General features: G+C 42.3%; 1 protein-coding gene across 1 annotated transcript in view; it reads right to left on the bottom strand.

Moving 5' to 3' along the window:
• tmem231 (transmembrane protein 231) overlaps nucleotides 1-12321 on the bottom strand; it is a 34422-nt gene extending 22101 nt beyond the window's left edge. Inside the window, exon 1 of the mRNA XM_080186816.1 lies at nucleotides 12121-12321. Coding sequence (XP_080042942.1) covers nucleotides 12121-12259 — 139 coding nt within the window. The 5' untranslated portion in view covers nucleotides 12260-12321. The remainder of the gene's footprint in view (nucleotides 1-12120) is intronic.
• Between the last annotated feature and the right edge of the window lie 5961 nt (nucleotides 12322-18282).

Here is an 18282-nt window from a genome sequence, read left to right as displayed (position 1 = left end):
GCAAAGGTTTTTAGCCTCGGGCACAATTTTCCGGCTTTGGGGAGAGCGCGGCCAGAAAATCCCACCCAATGAGTTGAACAGCCCTTTTATGTTATATGATCATACAATAAATCTTGAAATAATTTATGTTGGATTCACATAAATGTATCTTCTTACTTAGAAGACCTAAGATTCTAGCAAACTCACTACAGTTCCTAAATGTTGGAACACGGGAGGTGGACAAACTACAATACAAAATAGTTAGGTAGCCTTAGATATTTAACAAAACTCAGGCAGTAAGGATAGGTACTGAACACAAAGGCTGAGGCACAGTTCCAAGGTCTGGCCCTCTGATTGGAATGTGGTAAACACATAAAGAGGAGTTGTTATCTACTGGGAAACAGATTATTTGACACTTCTCAAAGGTTAGGAATGGTATTTTTCCTTGATACAGAGACATATTTCAGTCTGCAGCCATAACTGTCCCGATAAGTGGGCAGAACATTCAAATATACATGACACAAGGGGATGGAGAAATCATTCGTAGGATTGGAACATAAGCAATTTGAGACTAAGTGTACAGAGTTAGGGTTACGGTTGAATTATAATTAGATAATGAGATTTTGGTTACAAGCCAATATTTGTTTTTTGTTCCACAATAAGGATTTAAAAAGGACTAAAAGAGTGAATGTGTGAATGATTCTGCAGTTGTTTAGCCTCTATGTATACCTATGTAGGCTCTGCAATCAAGAATTAAAAACTTTAGCCTGAAAATAAAATAATTGCACATGCACCCATCTCAGTACATTTACCCAGCAACCAAGAAGATAATTTAAGGTGAGTGGTTATGGTCTGATCCTGTATTTCATTTGTGAACCAGGATGGTCAATATTAGACAAACGTGAATCCTGTACCTTCAAGAAACATGAGTGCATAGGAGCTCTGGACAGGTGTTAAGCCCAATTCTAATTTGACAACCATCCTGTCCAGACTCAAGAACCAAAATGGGAACATAAGCAGTTCCTATTTCAGTTGAAGGGTACACTGAAGTTATATGGTGTTAGGATAAGTAATGGATCCGCTACATCAGTTGTTTGGTTGCTGACGAAGGGTCATCCAGACTCAAAACGTTGGCTCTATTCCCTTTCCACAGATGCTGTCAGCCCTGCTGAGATTTTCCAGCATTTTCTGTTTTTATTTCAGATTCCAGCTTCCATAATATCTTGCTTTTATATCAGACATTTGGTCTTCGGCTTCTACCGGTGCTACTTGAGGAATGACAGAGACCTTGAAATTAGGAAGAGTTGCATAGCGCAATGATTCAGCAAAATTGTTTTAAAGTCAAAGACTTCTTTTGGTATTATTCAGGGTGAGGAGGAAGGAGATCATTTTAAGAAAAGATACAAAAAATAAGAAATAATCAGTGGTGAATGGCAAGGATAATGACGTTCCATCCTGGAGGGTGTACAGTAATGCCAACTCTTCGAAATTTATCACAACAGCTAAGATTTGAATGGCAAATTTAGTATTGTTCACAGTCTGTAAAGGAAGTTTCAAAACTCATTGATTTTTCTGCTGTAATCATTGGTCCACTGAAATAACAATGTTCAACACTTTCCCTATGATTTGTTGCTGATTCAAATATGAAGGCAACTGTTTCATAGAACATAGAACATAGAACATAGAACATTACAGCGCAGAACAGGCCCTTCGGCCCACGATGTTGCGCCGACCAGTTACAAAAACAATGACCCACTAGCCTATACCAATCCCTTTTCGTCCATAAACCTATCCAGAGATCTCTTAAACGCCCCCAAACTAGACGCATTTACAACTGCAGCAGGGCATTCCAATCCCTCACCACCCAACATTTCAGCCAACATTGGGAAGTTAGTTCTTTCTTTTATATATAGTGTAGGAAGAAACAATGAGTAGCAGAGGCAGTCCCATTAGAAAAACGTTACACCCTTTTCAAGTAAGGAGGAAGAGAGAAAGCAGGAATAGGCCAGTGAGCCTAACATCAGTTGTTGGGAAAATGCTGGAATCTATTGTTAAGAAAGTCTTAACAATCCACTTAGAAAAACATAAGAACAAGTCAACATAGGTTTATTGTGAGAAAATCCTGTCTGACAAATTTATTAGACAGCAGGTAACAAATTGGATGGATAAAAAGGAACAAGTAGTGTAGTCTATCTGGATTTCCAAACGGTGTTTGATAAGGCGTCACACAAAAGGTTAATAGACAAGATAAGGATTTAGGGAGTTAGGGGTAATGTTTTAGCATGGATAAAGAATTGGTTAGTGGCTCAAAAGCAGAGAGTGGACATAAATTAAGCTTTTACAAGTTGGCAGGCAGTGAATAGCGGAGTGCCACAAGGATCAGCGCTGGGTCCTCAGCTATTTAAAATTTATGTTAATGATGGAGATGAAAAGACAGAATAACATATCAGTTTACTGATGACACCAAGTTAGGTGGGAAAGAGGACTCAGGAAGGCTGCAGAGACACATATAGGTTTAGTGGGTAGACAACAAGATGCAGATCAATTATAATGTAGGGAACTGTGCAGTTATTCACTTTGGTTGTAAAAATAGAAAAGCAGAATATTTTTTAAAAGGTGTGAATCTTGCAAGTGTTGATGTCCATAGAGATTTGTGCTTGCACATGAAATACAGAAAGTTAGCATGCAGATGCAATGAATAATTAGGAAAGAAAACTGCACAAAGGAGATTGGCAATGAAAAAAATAGAAGTGTTGCTTCAATTGTACAGGGTTCTGGAATAGTGTCTACAGTTTTGATCTCCAGATTTAGGAGAAGATCTTACTTGCATTGGAGGCGGTACAGCAAAGGTTCACTAAATCAATCCCTGGGATGAAGGGGTTATCCCATGATAACAGGCGAAGTAAATTGGGCTTATTTTCTCTGGAATTTAGAAGGAAGAGCGCATCTCATTAGAACCTCCAAAATTCTGAACGGGTTGGATAGGCTGGATGCGGAGAGATCGTTTGCACTGGCTGGGGAATCTAAAACACAGTCTCATGATAGGAGGTCAATCATCTAGGACTGAGATGATGAGAAATTTCTTCACTCAAAGGGTTGTGAACCTTTGGAATTCTCTGCCCAGAGGATTACGGAGCGTCCATTGTTGAATACATTTAAGGGCGGGATACACAGGCTTTTGGTTTCTCAAGTAATTAAGGGGTACTGGGGGCAAGCAGGAAAATGGAGTTGGAACCTCAGATCTGCCAAGATCATGCTGAGTAGCGGAACAGGCTCAACGGGTCATTTGATCTACTCCTGTTCCTATTTCTTGAGTTTCTGTTCCTGAGAACTGTGTGAAGAAACTTCAGAGTGAAGGTCCTTTTAAGGCAGAGAAAATGAATGACTTTAAAGAAAAAAATGAATTGAGGGGAGAGAAAAATGTATACTGAGGCTAAAAGCTGATTGGGGAAAAGAACAGCAACAGGCAGAAACCAGCACTGGTGACATAAAGTATATGCTAACCCAACTTCAAGCACAAATTACAGTAACAGCGACACAAGCTCAGCAAGTGAAGGAAAAGAACAGGGAGTTGAGAATCAAAACAAGCTGCTAAGACAACAGTTCAAAGGCAAAAGAAAAGAACATAAGAACATAAGAAATAGGAGCAGGAGTAGGCCATCTAGCCCTTCGAGCCTGCCCCGCCATTCAATAAGATCATGGCTGATCTGTCGCTGCTCAGTTCCACTTTCCCGCCCTCTCCCCATAACCCTTAATCCCCTCTCCTACCAAAAACCCATCAACCCGCGTCTTAAAAATATTTAGCGAGGCAGCCTCCACCACTTCAACGGGCAGAGAATTCCAGAGATTCACCACCCTTTGAGTGAAGAAGTTCCTCCTCAACTCCGTTCTAAACTGCCCCCCTTTTATCTTGAGGCTGTGCCCCCTAGTCCTATTGTCTTTTTTGAGCGGGAAGAGTCTTTCCACCTCTATCCTATCCATCCCATTCATCATCTTATACGTCTCAATGAGATCTCCTCTCATTCTTCTAAACTCTAACGAGTACAAGCCCAGTTTATTCAGCCTCTCCTCATAGCTCAACCCCCTCAACTCCGGTATCAGCCTAGTAAACCTCCTCTGCACTCCCTCCAAGGCCAAAATATCTTTGCGCAGGTGTGGCGCCCAAAAATGCACACAGTACTCCAGTTTCGGCCTCACCAATGCCCTATACAGCTGCAGCAAGACCTCCCTACTTTTATATTCAATCCCCCTCACTATGAAGGCCAGCATCCCATTCGCCTTCCTGACCACCTGCTGCACCTGCAAGCTGGGTTTTTGCGACTCATGCACAAGGACCCCGAGGTCCCTCTGCACCGTCGCCTGCTGCAGTTTTTCGCCCCGTAAGTAATAGTCCTTCCTACCATTTTTCCTACCAAAGTGGACCACCTCACACTTGCCAACATTAAATTCCATTTGCCAGCTCCTGGCCCATTCGCCCAGCCTATCTAGATCCTTCTGCAGACTCTCTACACCCTCCGCACAATTTGCCGTTCCCCCAATCTTGGTGTCATCAGCAAATTTCGACACTCTACACTCGGTTCCCTCCTCCAGATCATCTATATAAATGGTAAAAAGCTGAGGCCCCAGCACCAACCCCTGGGGCACTCCACTAGTCACCATCCGCCAATCCGAATAGCACCCGTTGACCCCCACTCTCTGTCTCCTATTTGACAACCAATCCTCTATCCACGCTAACACCCTACCCCCAACTCCATGTCCCTCGACCTTCTGCAATAACCTCTTGTGAGGCACTTTGTCAAACGCCTTCTGAAAATCTAGAAAGACCACATCCACCGGCTCTCCTCTATCCACCGCCCTAGACACATCCTCATAGAACTCCAGTAAATTTGTCAGACACGACTTCCCTTTCATGAAACCGTGCTGCGTCTGCTCTATCAAGCAATTCCCTTCAAGATGCCTTGCAATTTCCTCCTTAATGACGGATTCTAACATTTTACCTACCACAGACGTTAAACTAACCGGCCTATAATTCCCCGCCTTTTGCCTGGCACCCTTCTTAAACAACGGCGTAACATTAGCCGTTTTCCAATCATCCGGCACTTCCCCGGAATCCAGCGACGTTTGGAAAATAACCACCAAGGCATCCACTATCACCTCCGCCATTTCTTTCAGAACCCTCGGATGCATTCCATCCGGTCCTGGCGACTTGTCCACAATCAGCCCCTCCAGTCTGTCGAGCACCGCCTTTCTAGTAACAGTAATGTCATTAAGACCCTCCAGTCCTACCACCTTTCTATCGCTAACACCCGGCAAATTATTCACGTCCTCCTCCGTGAAGACAGAAACAAAAAAGTTATTCAATACCTTAGCCATATCCCCATCCCCTACCACTAGGTCCCCTTTCTCATCCTCTAAAGGGCCAACATTCACCCTAGCCAGCCTCTTCCTTTTTATATATTTATAAAAACTCTTGCTATCCTTTTTTATATTAAGCGCTAGCCCAGCTTCATAGTTTCTCCTACCCTTCCTTATCAACTTCTTTGTCAATCTTTGTTGACATTTAAACCTCTCCCAATCCTCTTCTCGCCCACTACTCTTAGCTACTCTAAATTCCTCCGCTTTTAGTTTAACACTTTCCTTCACCTCCTTTGTTATCCACGGCTTATTACCTCTCCTCCTACTATCCTTTAAGAAACTAAAGTTGAAGCAGTCACTAAGGTTTATAGTAAATGCTAAAAGAGATTCTATGTTGAGAAAAAGAAAATTACGGAGACGCTGAACTTGAAGTTCGTGTGAAAGTGTGTGTGAATTTGTGAAAGGCGCCTGACTGTGGATCATCATATAATCCCTCCAATGCAAAGGGCCACCATTCGGCCCATTGAGTCTGCACTGACTCTGTCTGACAGAGTACCTTATCCCCACCCTACCTCCACATATTTACCATGGCTAATGCACCTAACCTACAGATCTTTGGATACTAAGGTACAAGTTAGCATGGCCAATCTACCTAATCAGCACATCTTTGGAACAGAGCACCCACAGGAAATCCATGCAGTCATGGAGGGAACATGCAAACTTCACACAGGGCACTGAAGTATACCCGGATTTCTGGCACTGAGACAGCAATGCTAACAATTATGCCACCATGCCGCCTGATCATGGGGATCATGATCAGTTAGGGAAGTAGGCCAAGGATTAGCAAATAGATGTCAACATAGATAAGTATGAGGTGTTTCATTTTGGAAAGGTTAACCAGGCTAGGACTTGTACAGTGAATGGTAGGACCCTGGGGAGTGTTAAGGAACAGAGGGACCGAGGTGTACAAGTACATAATTCATTGAAAGCGTCACAAATAGACAGGGTGGTGAAGAAGGCGTTTAGCACATTGGCCTTCATTAGTCAGGCATTGAGTATAGGAGCTAGGACATTATATCACTGTTGTATAACTCATTGGTGAGGCCGCACTTGGAGTATTGTGTACAGTGTTAGTCAGTGCTGTAGGAAAGACATTGATAAACTGGAAAGAGTGCAAAGAAAATCTATCAGGATGTTGCCAGACTAGTGGGCCTGAGTTACAGGGAACAGTTGGCCAGGCCAGGGCTTTATTCCTTAGAACACAGGAGAATGAGGGGGTGATTTTATTGAGGTGTATAAAATCATGAGGGATATAACTAGGGTGAACACAGCCTTTTTCTCAGGGCAGGGGAATTGAAAACTAGAGGACATAGGTTTAAGTTAAGATGGGAAAGGTTTAAATGGGACTGAAGGGGAAACTTTGTGACAAAGAGGGTGTCGCATCCATGGAATGAGCTGCCAGAGAAAGTGACTGAAGCACATTCAATAGCAACATTTAAAAAGCATTTGGATAAGTACATGGATGGGAAAGAGTTAGAGAGATATATGCCAAACGCAGGCAATTGGGACTAGTTGGGAAGGCTATGGATGGGATGGATTGGTTGGGCCGAAGGGCCTGTTTCCGTGCTGTATTGTTCGATGACTCTATGAATAAAAATAAACAATAGCCACAAGCTTGTGGTGAACACAATAGGTCCCAACTGGGACTAAAAGGTTAATGGGCCCTCTTAGGGTCTTGCTTTATATGGGCTCGGTATACGTGCTCCACCTGGTTGACTAATTACCAGTTACCAGGGAGCTCGTATTCAATGAACCCAACTGGGAGGTCAATCAGTGATGCTCCATGCAGATCATGGGATTATCACACCCCTTCCCCTCCGAGTCCAAGGGCTCTCCCTCAATCCTGGGGCATCTTCACCTTTTGGCCCGTGGCCTTTTCCCTATATCGCCTTCCACCTGTGGTGTAGTGTCTGGGGTATTGGCAAGTGCCTTTTTCTTGATGACTGACAAAATATTATTGGAATTGGTTCTTCTTCACCGACAGCTTCTGGCTGAGCTTTTGTTGTTTCAGTCTCCATTTCAGAGTCGGAGATCTCATAAAGCTTTTTGGGGCCTCCCATTGGTAGATCTGTTTTGTCCTCCCTCCATGTACTTGGGGTGTCTGATGACATACTCGTTGAGTTGGCTGCTTCTGTTGACAGCTCCCGATTTTTTAAGTGGTCCACGTGTTTTCTTCGTACTGTGTCTCCAACTTTTACCTTGTAGGACACTGGCCCTGCTTTGAAGAGAATTATTCTTGGTGCCCATTGTGTGCTGCCTTCGAAATTTCACACTAAGACCATGTTTTTCTCTGAAAATGTTCTATCTGCTTTTATTTTATCACGGTCCCTTTTTTGGGCTTCTTGCTTCTTTTCCACTCTTCTACTAAGGTTCGAGTATGCAAAGCTTAGCCTAGTCCATAGGCACCTGCCAATTAGTAAGTTGGCTGGGGCTACACCTGTCGTTACATGTAACATTGTTCTATAACTGAAGAAAAAATGATCCCCGGTCTGTTTTTTCCATACCTCTTTTAAAAATTTGGATAGTTTATTCCATTAGTCCGTTCGATGGTGGGTGGTAAGGGGCTGTGCGGATATGTCATATTCCATTTGTTTCCGTAAACGTCTCAAGTTCCCTGCAGGTAAATGGGGTTCCATTGTCTGTCATTAAAACTTCTGGGACTCCAGTGATACTAAAAGATTATCATAGTTTTTCGATTGTGTTTTGCGATGTGGTGATCGTCATCCAGTGCACTTCCATCCACTTAGAATGGGTATCAATTAACACCAAAAACATGGAGCCCATGAGTGGTCCTGCAACATCTACATGTATCCTAAGCCATGGCTTTTCTGGCCATTCCCAAGGATGTAGGAAGGCTACTCGTGGTGCTTTCTGGTTTTCCTGGCACATTCTTCATGTTTTTACCATTTTCTCTACATCCCTGTCAGTTCCAAGCTAACATCTTCATTTTTGATACATCTGGATGGCCATTATACAGTTCTTGAAGGATAGGCCTTTCAGTGGGATGCGGGATAACTACCCAGGCTCCCCACAGGATAATGCCATCTTCTAAGTTTAATTCTGAGTATTTTGTTGAATATGGCTTCAAGTCTTGTGTCAGATATTCCTGCATGCCTCCATTTAATATCACGTGACTTAGTTTTGTCAGTATAGGGTCGTTTCGAGCCCAAGTCTTTATTTATTTTGCCGAAATTGGCGAAGTGTCCATAAAAATTAACGTCATTCATACTTCGTCCATTTTTCAGTGGTGATGGATAGCTTGCGGACAAAGGTAAGTGGCTCAGAGTGTCTGTGTCAGAGCTGTGTGTCCTAGGTCATGTTTGACTAATTTACTGTAATTCTTTGAGGACATTAGGAACGTAGTGGATAACGGAGAACCAATGGATGTGGTGTATCTGGATTTCCAGAAGACATTCAGCAAAGTGCCACACAAAAGGCTGCTGCATAAGATAAAGGTGCACGGCATTACAGGTAAGATATTAGCATGGATGAAGGATTGTTTAACTAACAGAAAGCAAAGAGTGGGGATAAATGAGTATTTTTCTGGTTGGTGATCAGTGATTAGTGGTGTGCCTTAGGGATCAGTGCTGAGATTACAATTGTTTACAATTTAAATAGGTGATTTGGAGTTGGGGACCAAGTGTAGTGTGTCAAAGTTTGTAGATGACACTAAGATGAGTGGTGGAGCAAAGTGAGCAGAGGACACAAAGTCTGCAGCAGAATATAGATAGTTTAAGTGAGTGGGCTAGGATCTTGCAGATGGAGTACAATGTTAGTAAATGTGAAGTAATCCATCTTAGTAGGAATAACAACAAAATGGACTTTTATTTAAATGGTAAAAAATTGCAGCATGCTGCTGTGGGCAGAGAGACCTGGGTGGCCTTGTACATGAATCGCAATATGTTAGTTTGCAGGTGCAGTAGGTAATTAAGAAGGCAAATAGAATTTTGTCCTTCATTGCTAGAGTTTTAAAACAGCGAGGTTATGTTGCAGCTGTATAAGATGCTGGTGAAGCCACAGCTGGAGTACTGTGTACAGTTTTGGTCTCCTTACTGGAGAAAGATATACTGGCACTGGAGAGGGGGTGCAGAGGAGATTCACTAGGTTGATTCCGGAGTTGAGAACGTTGGCTTATGAGGAGAGACTGAGTAGCAAGTCATAAATGATCAGATTTCCTTTTTACTTGACAAGCGCCTTGATGTTAATGCTAAGCTAAAGACATGGTGGACCAATTAAAATCAAGGATGCTGAAAAGGCCAGAATTTGAGGAAATGCAAATACCTTGGAGGATCGTGATGCTGGAGGAGGTTCAATAGGAAGGGCAAGGCCATAGAGGGACTTGAGCACAGGGTTGAGAATTTAAGATTGAAGCGTTGCTTAGGAAAAGCCGAAGTAATTCTGCGAGCACAGGGGTGATGGTGCAGTTGGGATAAAGACAGCAGACTTTTCTGAGGCTAGTCATTTGTGTGTTGCAATAGTTACAGCTACACGTAACAAGAGCAAGGAGAGCAGGTAAGATGAGCCAGATGTGGAGACGAGCAATGTTCGGAGCTAGAAATAGGCAAACTTAGTAATAGTGCAGTTATGTATCAGAAGCACATCTTGGTATCAGATATGAGACCAAGGATGTGAACAGTTTGGTTCAGTCTCAGATAGTTGCTAGAGAGGCGTATGGAATTGGTAGCTAGGGAACAGAGTTTCCAGTGAGAACTGAAAACAATGGCTTCAGTCTTTCCAAAATTTCTTCCCATCAAGTACTAAATGTCAGACAAGCAGTCTGGCAATTTAGAAAGAATCAAAGGATGGTCCTGAGGTACAACCGCACTTCGTCAGCATAATTGCAGAAACAGGTACCAAATTTACAAATACTGTCACCAAATGGCAGTATGTAGATGAAAAATAGGAAGGTATGGCAGCAGGATGAGAAATCATTTCAAGTAATTTTCTAGCTACAATTAGATAGTTAAAAATGTAACCATGCAATGTAACCACCTAACTGTATGACGGTGGAGCGTCCTTGGAGGAAGATGCTGTGGTCAACCATATCAAAGGCTGCTGACATGACATGAGAGAAAAGGTGAAACAATGTCCCTATCTATATCTATCTCAAATTCTTGACATACAGCCTAGTTATACCCCCAGATCTAGCCATTTTGAATGTCAATTTTAAAAACTATTACGACCTTCCAATTTCAGAGGAACATTCCTCCCATATTTGGGTTGACTCACTGATTGCGTGCTGACGGTTTTTATCACTAGCTGTAAAATTCTCTCTCACAACATGCAGCTGTGAAATGCATTCAAATTCAAACAATTGCTCTCAACTCTGCGCCCAGACCTGGAAAATATGAAGCAGCAGAACACAACATCAGAATTAGGAGCAGGAGTTACTCATTGTTCTTTGAGCCTGCTCTGCCATGCAAGAGATCATGGTTGATATTCCCTTTCAATTTTATCTTCCTACACCACCCTATATAGAATACCTACGGTGCAAAAAGGGGGCATTCAGCCCATCAAGTCAGCACCAACTCCCCAAAAGAGCATCTTACAGGCCCCTTCGCCTGCCCTATCCCCATAACCCTGCACATTTATCATGGTCAATCCATCTAAACTGCACATCTTTGGACTCTGGGAGAAAACCACAGCAACCAGAGGAAACCTACACAGACACGAAAAGAACAACACCACACAATTACCCAAAGCTGGCATCGAGCCCTGGTTCCTGGCACTGGCACTCCAGGGGCCCATTGTGCCACCATGCTGCACATATGCCTTAATATCCAAATATCTAAGCATCTCTATCTTATTTCCTACAATAGTGACTACATTAGAAAAGTACTTCATTAGTTGTAAAGCATTTTGAGACTTCCAAAAAAAGCACTATATAAATGAAAGCCTTTTTTTTCTAATATAGTCAACAACTGTGAGCATTCACAGCTCTCTGGAGTAGAGAATTCGAAAGGTCCAAAACCCTTTGTGCGAAATATAATTTCTCCTCAACACAAAACCACATAGTCAACCCATTACTCTGAGTTTATGACCCCATAGTTCTAGACTTACCAGCCAAGGGAATCATCCTTCCAGTTTCTACCCTTCCACATCTCTTAAGAATTTCAATGAGGTCCCTTCTCCTTCTTTAAAATTCCAAAGAATACTGGCCCAGTCTATCAATCATTCCTCATGCCATAATCCCCTCAACCCAGGAATCAGTCGATTGAACCTCTGCTGTCCAGGTAATTATAACATTTCTTAAGTAGGGATGCGAAAATATAGAGTCCTCCAGATGTGGTCTCACTGTGGTCCTATACAATTGCAGTAAGCATTTTCTTCACAAACATAACATGATCACAACTTGCAATAGCTTCATGAACACTTCTGAAAATAAATAAATGAAGAAATTACTAAGTGGACCAGAATACAGATAACACCAGTGTTGGTTGATTTTAACCCAGAACCGCGTTTGTAATCATGCTTTCCATCCTCAACTTCAGTGATGATAAGACCATTCTGCCCATCCACAATCTATCAATGTCGATAAATCCTAATGAACCTTCCCCTTCCTCTCCCCATCCATTGCAGCAGCAATAATACACATTAAATCGACCTGATTCTGAATTCCAGCATTCCTGAGAAATTATTTTCACTTATAGAGTCATTTTAAGTGCTCCAAAGTTACCAGCTAACTAGGCCTAATGGTCCATCCCTGGATTAAAATAAATCTCTCACCATGACTCCTGTAAGCAACCAAAAGCGGCGGGATGTAAGTGAGGGCCAAAACTATCAGCAAGAACAGCGTGGCTTTGGTGAAAACGCTTGTTTTGTAGCGGACTAGCGACGGGTGCGAATAAATTTCGTAGATGGCCATCTTTAACGAAGCCTTTCTTTAAGGTGAGCGCCAGGTTACCATAGCTCCCCCCAAGCAACCGACGCTAGGCTGCAGGCACGCTGGGAAGGGAGGAGCTGCTGTGACTGACAGGAATATCGGCCAACCACAGGACGTAATTGCCCTCGCGTCTCTTCGTCCCATCCAATCAGAATGAAAGGGAGGCGGGACTAGCCCTTCTCCCCAGCCTGCAGAGTTGAGCATCTTCTTTCAACTTCAGAGTGGTTCCACCCCAACCGGGAGGGCCATTCAGCTCGTCTTATCTGTGCTGGCTCTCTGAAAGAGCAATTTACCTGGAGCCATTCCTCCGCCCTCTCCCTGTAGCCCTTCATATTTTTACTTTTCGAATATTATAGAAGAGAATCATAGATTTTGATTTGATTTATTATTGTCACATGTATTAACATACAGTGAAAAGTATTGTTTCTTGCACACTATACAGACAAAGCATACCATTCATAGAGAAGGAAACGAGAGAGTGCAGAATGTAGCGTTACAGTAATAGCTAGGGTATAGAGAAAGATCAACTTAATGCAAGATGTCCATTCAAAAGTCTGACAGCAGCAGGGAAGAAGCTGTTCTTGAATCAGTTGGAATTTGACTTCAGACTGTTGTACCTTTTTCCCGACAGAAGAAGGTGGAAGAGAGAATGTCCGGGGTGCATGGGATCCTTAATTATGCTGGCTGCTTTGCCGAGGCAGCGAGAAGTGTAGCATAGAATTACTCCAGTGCAGAAAGAGGCCATTCGTCCCATCAAGCCTGCACCAACAACAACCCCACCCAGGTCCTATCGCCATAGCCCCACATAGTTACCCTGCTAATCCCCCTGACACTAATAGGCAATTTAGCATAGCCAATCAACCTAACCTGCATATCTTTGGAGTATGGGTGTACACTGGAGCACTGTGGGGAAACCCATGCAGAAACAGGGAGAACGTGCAAACTCGACACAGTCACCCAACTGTAAAAAGGTCTCCTGAACACATTCTCATAACTCTTGTCCTCTTCTTTACAATACTACCATCTCTCTCTATATTCTGATAATTAAAATTCCTTGTTATAATTTATAAATATAAAGTTCATGGTTCATATGAATGTGTTAGAGGTCACTTTAGTTCCAGGAAGATTACAGTTTAACTGTAGAAGATTGGATAAATACAACAAAAGCAGCTTGAAGACTACAACACCTACAAGGTTGGGACTATGTTGACCTAAAGGGTTAACAGCAAGAAAGGTAAGATCATTAAACAGCAGGTGAGCTTACTTAGCTGAAGAATTGGAGATGAGGTGTCATCACTGCTTGCAAAGAAATACAGCCGAGAGAATTGTTTTGTTTTGGTAGTTAAACTCAGTGAGGTCCGGAAGGCTATGTCATCATTGAGATAGATAGAGCTTAAGAAAGTTCAATTTGTCTGTGGTTTTGCTATGGGACTAAGTGTTCTGCAGCAGGAAAGAAGGACATATTGAAAAGGCACTATTGTTAGCATGCTCCATCACTTAAGGGAGGCCAGTGAAATTAGAGATGAGAGAGCAAGTTGAGATGGAAACTAAAATCACCCAGGATGAGAAGCAGGTCAGTGGAGAAGCTGAGGAAGGATATCCTGCCAAGAAATCAAGGGTGAGGTCCTGGTAGAGAAAAGGGAGTTGAGGAAGAGAGTGAGGTAAATCAAATCAGGTGTTCAAAGAAGATGTTAGAGGAATAGAGAAATAGATCAAGGTGTTGATTTTATGATAAAGGGAGCTTAGACAAGGGAAATATTGGGAAATACAGACAGGAAAAATTATTATTAGACAATTTATCACTTTGTGGGTGTCAAGTTTTCAGCAAAGCCATCATGCCACACAATTGCTTACAATGAGAAAATAAAATGGTAATGAATTTGTTCAAGAAGACTCCAAACCAGTTTTTTACAGCAACTAGTGTGGAAAACAAATGGGGTCTTGCCAGTGTCCACTCCATCCCGAGAACAAATAAATTACAGACAATTGTTTCATGAAAATGTGATTGACAACACTTTACATTTGCATATAAACATTTAGAGTTTTGCTTTTAAATTTCATAGTAAAAGCAGTTTCCTTCTATGAGGAGGAACCTGTGCTTTTTGTACATGACATGAATGGGGTAGCATGCCATAGATCTGACAATTACTGTTTACCATCATTAAGTATGCTGCACCAAAGACTAATGGACACGATCATGATTTTCTGTCCTGTCTTCCTAATGAATATCACTGTCAACTCATTAATTCAGGCTAAAACTTATGAGTAAGGTAAATACATAGATGCAGAAAGCCACAGAAAGAAATTTGTAGTACATTATAGAGTCATAACTAGCACAAATATGGCTGGGTTATTGACAGTAAATCATCTCAGTCCCAGGACGTCACTGCCAGAGTTCATAGGTCAAATCATCTTCACCTGCTTCATCAATTACCTTCCCTCCATCAGAAGTCAGAAGTTAGGATGTTTGGTGATGACTGCACCATTCACAACTTCTCTGATATTGGAGGGATCCATGTCCAATTGCAACAACACCCAGATAATATTCAGGCTGATAAGTTACAGTTGTATCATAGAAAGCATCCTTTCTGGTTGTATCAAAGCTTGGTATGGCTCCTGTTCTGTCTAAGACCGCAAGAAACTTACAAAGGGTCATGACCAAAGCCTAGGCCATCACTCAAACTAGCCTCCCATCCATTGACTGTCTACATTTCCCGCTGCCTTGGAAAAGCAGCCAGCAGAATCAAGGACCCATGCACCCCAGGTATACTCTGTTCCACCTTCTTCTGTTGGGAAAAAGATACAAAAGTCTGAAATCGAGCACCAACTAACTCAAGGGCAGCTTCTTCCATGCTGCTATCAAACTTTTAAATGAACCAACCTCATATTAAGTTGAACTTTCTTTATACCCTAGCTATGATTGTAACACTACTTTCTGCACCCTCTACTTTCCTTCTCTATGTACAGTATGCTTTATCTGTATAGTGTGCAAGAAACAAAATTTTTCACTATATGCTAACATATGTGACAGTAATAAATCAAATCAAATCAAATTAAGCAGCAATCATACTGCACAAATGCCAGACCATGACATTCTCCAACAAGACAGACTCCATATCTCCATGACATTCAATGGCATTACCATCGCTGAATCCTTTGCCATCAACAATTTGGAGGTTACCAATGACCAGAAATTGAACTGAAACAGCAATACATATACTGTAGCTACAAGACCAGGTCAGAGCTGGGAATTGTGCAATGAATTACTCATCTCCTAACTTCCTATAGCCTGTCCATCACCTTTAAGTCACAAGTCAGGAGCGTGAGGAATATTCTCTATTTTCCAGGATGAGTGCAGTCCAACAACACTCAAGAAGTTGGACACCATCCAGGACAAAGCAGTTCACTTGACTGGCACCTTATCCACCTTCAACATTCAGTCCCATCCACCACTTTCTTCCACCATTTACTCCCTCCAGCACAAATGCAAAAAGTAACAACAATTTGTACCACCTACAAAATGTACTGCAACAATTCACCGAAGTTTCTTTGACAATACCTTTCAAACCCACACCTCTACCACCAAGAAGGACCAAGGCAGCAGATGCATGGGATCACCACCACCACCAACAAGCCACACACTATAATAAGTTGGAACTATATTGCCATTTCCTTCATTGTCGCTGAGCCAGAATCCTGGAACTCCTTTCCTCATAGCATTGTGGCTGTTCCCACACCACTCGAATTGTAGCAGTTCAAGAAGGTGACTCATCACCATCTTCTCAAGGACATTTAGGAATGGGAAATAAACACTGGCCTTGGCAGTGACACACACATCCTGTGGGGAAAAATGATTGTAGTCACTGCAATCCCCTTTGTTTTTGTACAAAATTTCTGCACCATGCATGTCTTGTGGTACTAATCATACTTCCAGCAGGTACACAAAATATAAATAAACATGAAATTTGAGGAATTAGTGTTCTGTTAAAGCATACAATAGAAACTGAATTACACATACACAAGGAAAATCACAGGATTTTTTTTTTTTGCCAAGCTGGATTATGTATTTTGTATAATGTCCACTCTGATTTTACTAAACAGGATACATTGTCAGAATATTTTGAGATGCAGAAAACAAAATGAAACATGTTTAGTCTAACTTAAAACACCCCCATACACTGAACTAAGATGAGAGCTAACAACCATGCTGTTGGCTGGATTCCTGGTAAACAATGAACAGGATTCTCCGGCCATTCACACTGGTGGGATTTTCTGGTCCCACTGCAGTGAACGGAGATTTGGCTGAGTGCCAAATTCTCCATCCTTGTTTGCAGCAATGACAGGATGTGAACAGCTGGAGAATTCAGGTCAATATCTTTAGAAATTTGATCGATCCACAATTTATTGGACCTAAGAATATGCTGGGGATGATCTTATTGATTACATTTAAATGTACTTACCAAGTTTGACGCAGCTGATACTGCCCTCCTGGATGCTTCCTACCTCACCATTGCAATGTCACGCGATGAGAATCATCACTGCTCTGCAGCAGCAGGGACCAGGCAATATGGCCATGCCAGGGGATTGGACATCACTAAAACCACCAAGTGGTCAGGGGCATGGCTGGACAGTACCCATCGGACAGTGCCATCTGGCACCAGGGCAGTGCCCAGTTGGGCACCATAAGTATGCTGGCGTTGGATTGGGGTAAGCACAGTAAGAGGTCTCACAACACCAGGTTAAAATCCAACAGGTTTATTTGGCAGCAATTAAATTTAGGCTGATGTGGAAGCATTGAAAAGGGTGAAGAGGAGATTTACCAGGATGTTGCCTGGTATGGTGGGAAGGTTTTATGAGGAAAGGCTGAGCGACTAGAGAGAAGGTTAAGAGGTGACTTAATAGAGGCATATAAGATGATCAGAGGATTAGATAGGGTGGCCAGTGACAGCCTTTCTCCTCGGACGGAGATGGCTAGCACGAGGGGTGCTACCGGGAGACCTCCTGCCACCTCTTCCTTATTATAGCTTTAAATTGAGGGGTGATAGATATAGGACAGATGTCAGAGGTAGGTTCTTTACTCAAAGAATGGCGTGGAATGTCCTGCCTGCAACACTAGCGGACTCGCCAACATGAAGGCCATTTAAATGGTCATTGGATAAACATGGATGATATTGGAATAGTGTAGGTTCGATGGGCTTTGGATTGGTTTCACAGGTCGGCGCAACATCGAGGATCGAAGGGCCTGTACTGCGGTATAATGTTCTATGTTCCACAAATATGCCAGAGACAGTACCAACAGGGTGGGTGTAAGTGGGGCTGGGGCCTGGGAAGTTTGCGCTTCCAGACAATTGCCGTGCAAACCTTACCTGGGAGCTTCTGAAAGGAGTTCCCCAGCATATCTCTGGGGTATCCTCTCATACCGCAGGAGCTCAGCAGTTTACATGACTCCTTGGTATTGAGATTTATCAGGCGCATTTAGGACACTTTTAGAGACTTTTGCGCAATGTTCTAATTTCAGAAGTGTAAATAAAATATGTCAAGTCATTATCGCATCCTATCCTGTTTATTCTTATTTTTAAACAATTTTCATATTGAATGCAAATCTTTTTTTTGTATCGATGTAGTCATAACAATTTCCTGTTCCAAGCAGACCATGACTTGTCATGTCAGCTGATTTCACAAGTGAATACTGAGCCAAGAAAACAAATCTCATGTGTGTATGAAATCACAGTCCAGAAGGGCAGGCTAAACTCAGCATAGGAATATGGGAAATAGAATGAAAAAAACCTCTTCTATGTTTGCAGGTAATAACGTGACTGCAATAGATCCTTTGAGCTGAAGAGAAACCCATCTCCTTAGATTTAGATAAATAACCACTTATATGGTCTTTGAAGTTTGTTATGATCTCTATGGAAACCTATCGCTTTTAAAGAGAACTCCAAACTTCTAGTTTTTAGCTGAAATAATGAGACAAGATTTCACAACTTTAAAACTTTTATTGCATC

This window comes from Carcharhinus amblyrhynchos, chromosome 4, assembly GCF_965287045.1.
Source record: "Carcharhinus amblyrhynchos chromosome 4, sCarAmb.v2.hapA, whole genome shotgun sequence".
NCBI lineage: Eukaryota > Metazoa > Chordata > Chondrichthyes > Carcharhiniformes > Carcharhinidae > Carcharhinus > Carcharhinus amblyrhynchos.
This window is presented reverse-complemented; position numbering and strand designations above follow the sequence as displayed.